Here is a 2,629-nt window from a genome sequence, read left to right as displayed (position 1 = left end):
AGTGTGATGAGGGTAAATTGTTTGCAGGGACCCAGGCGGAAAGTATTTTGGCACTTTTGTACACGATATGCGCAACAGGGCGATGTTGGTCTTTTACTCCGACTTGTAGGGCAGCTCACGAGCGAAGACGGACCCAGGAAGTCACTGTTTCCTAACAACACGGAAGACTCCTTCCAGACACGGTCTTCCTTCTACCCACAATTCACGGATGCCATCACCTTTATCGACCCGCACCTAGAGAGCCAAGCTTACGCAATCTGTAAAAACAACACCGAATGCCTATTCGACATAAGCCAAACGGGTGACATAAGCTACGGCCATGTGCTGTTGGAGGCTGATGAAGAATTTCGCTATAAACAAGATATGCTCAGTAAGTAGTTAACGCAGTATTGGCTTTTTTCTTTGCCAGATTGAGTTTTCTGTAATATCTACTATTATTCATTCTTTCTTTATTTTCTATACTTTCCATATTCAACCATATTCATATAACTCAACCATAACGATATGAACATGGCATTAAAGGTACAGAACACATTGCTGTCATCTTTTAGCCATTAAACTGGCATTATACCAGTGTATACCTGTGAGGATATTCCAATTGTTGGTTTTCAACATGCCACATACAGATTAATTAACAATCTACAAGACAAATAACAAGAAATACATGTACTTATTCCACCAGACATGTTTCCTCCCACTCTAAATGGACCCGGCACTGTGTATGCGACCGTGGGTACAACAGTGACCGTAGTTATCACAGCTACCGACCCTTCTACACGTTTTCCAACCTTTGCACTGGGACCAGAGGTCCCTGATACCGTGGAACTACGTGTGAGGGAGTCAGAGGCAACTTTGATCTGGCAGGTCTGTGGCTATGTCATGTGTATGTTGTGTAGCTTCGACAACTAGCGTATTTAGAACCGTTGCTGTCTACTTTATAGTAAGATTATATGCATTGATTGGTAAGGACCAGGCATATTCTCCGCGTATTTGAAAATTAATATGCTATCTATAAAACTTCTGGATACGAGTAAATTCTGCATTAAACAAGGCTCTGGATACGGCAACAACATCTTATGTATTTCATCAGGTCACCAGCACGTTTTCACTACGGCGATAATTTCGCAAACTTCATTAATTTAGTTTATTGCTTTCAGGTGACGTCTGCCTCACCGTTTAAACTCCAAGTCGATGTTTATAACGCCGAGAACACGACAGCCCAATACTGGCCCGTGGTTTACATGTGTTCATGTCAAAATGGTGGTAACTGTGACTCAAGCGTGGATCCTGACCCCTCCATTGCAGGTGGCGAAAACAAGTACGTTTCCTCCCACGGTCTAGTCCCAAGTCCTCAATACACATGAATACCAAACCTGGTTTGTAGAGTATCCTTTAAAAAGAAGTCATTATAGACATAGAAGATTTCAAACCTCCGTGAAATGGATAGAATTTTCTAAATATCTTATCTAACAATACTAGTTATTGTGAAATACTTTGATTAATAAGTATGTATTTGATGTTGCCACGGTTATCCGGCCAAAATGCTCCAGGCCAACGTCCTCCTAGCTCTCGGCCATTAGCTGCCAGGATGAAACATCCTGTTGCTGATCTTCTGTAGTCTGAGTTTAGGTAATTCCCTCGCCCATAAACTTTCGCTCAACTGTATGGCGACACAAGCAAACGCTAATGTACCCCTACCTACACACACGCACATATACTCCTATTCTACTTAAAGAAGGTAAATAATGATGAAATTTATTTCCGTACTGTAATCAGATTTTTCAGACGGACATGCAGCTGTGCACCAGGCTACGCCGGAGATGACTGTGGGTTCCAGGTGGACGCATGCTTGGTGAACTTGAACCCATGTTTCCCTGGGTCGGAGTGCACAGATCTCCCTCCGCCAGCTGGGTTTGGTGCGGATGGATACACGTGCGGACCATGTCCAGACGGGTACACCGGAGACGGCATCAACTGTCAAGGTCAGAGAAGTTGACATTAAATATGGGTGTGTATCCACTAGCAGCCTTCTTTCAGACCTTTTACAAGATCTTACAAAACCCTCATGTCTGCGAGTAGGTTTCCGTATATATATGTGCGTGTTGTATGCAAATTTTTGGGTTTATTATGGGATCACCACACCACGAAGTGGTGTGTGGTGAACCCATATTGCTTTTTCTGGTGTTTCTTCTTCTTCTTCTCCTCCTGCCATTTTTTAAATGGATTCAGCTTCTTCATTTTAGGGCCTAAGGTCCTGAAATTTGGTATGGAGGTACAGTGAGCAAATACCCCTAGGCGTTTTTTAAATTTTTGTGATACGGGCTTTTAGAATGGTTTTATTTGAGTTTTTTTGGCTGTGTTATAGCAAATGTATTACTGTGTTAGTGTGCCGTGTTTACCACGTCTGGGCATGAGTCATCACAATGGAATGCAGGGCATCAACCAATAGGCATGCAGCTTTCCTCTATTCTTCTTGCTGATTGGCTGTTGGGATTTAACTTGATTAACACCTGCACAGAGCATTTCCATACTGACAGTATGTCTTTATTCAAGTGTTTTGGTAGGTATTTCAATCTTTCCTGCTCCAGCATTGGAATGCGGGGCATGAACGTTTTTTTTTATTTTAAAT

The 2,629-nt window shown here is 42.5% G+C and overlaps 1 protein-coding gene across 1 annotated transcript; it reads left to right on the top strand.

Annotated features, from left to right (window-relative positions):
- The first annotated feature begins 115 nt into the window (after positions 1-115).
- Positions 116-1,996, top strand: LOC109462493 (mucin-like protein). Its single transcript, XM_019759049.1, has 4 exons — positions 116-370; positions 683-864; positions 1,158-1,318; positions 1,777-1,996. Exons 1-4 carry the CDS (start codon positions 364-366, stop codon positions 1,994-1,996), a joined length of 570 nt encoding a protein of 189 aa, XP_019614608.1. The 5' UTR covers positions 116-363.
- Positions 1,997-2,629: the final 633 nt, after the last annotated feature.

This window comes from Branchiostoma belcheri, unplaced genomic scaffold (genome assembly GCF_001625305.1).
Source record: "Branchiostoma belcheri isolate BF01 breed outbred unplaced genomic scaffold, Haploidv18h27 scaffold1175, whole genome shotgun sequence".
In the NCBI taxonomy this organism is placed as follows: Eukaryota; Metazoa; Chordata; class Leptocardii; order Amphioxiformes; family Branchiostomatidae; genus Branchiostoma; species Branchiostoma belcheri.
Note: the sequence above shows the minus strand (reverse complement) of the source record. Positions and strands in the feature narration are given on the sequence as shown.

Bases quoted from the DNA above. Each gene is read 5' to 3' on its own strand.
- LOC109462493 (XM_019759049.1), top strand. The intron at 865-1,157 runs GTCTGTGGCTAT...TATTGCTTTCAG, and splicing joins AGGCAACTTTGATCTGGCAG to GTGACGTCTGCCTCACCGTT. The intron at 1,319-1,776 runs GTACGTTTCCTC...TACTGTAATCAG, and splicing joins ATTGCAGGTGGCGAAAACAA to ATTTTTCAGACGGACATGCA.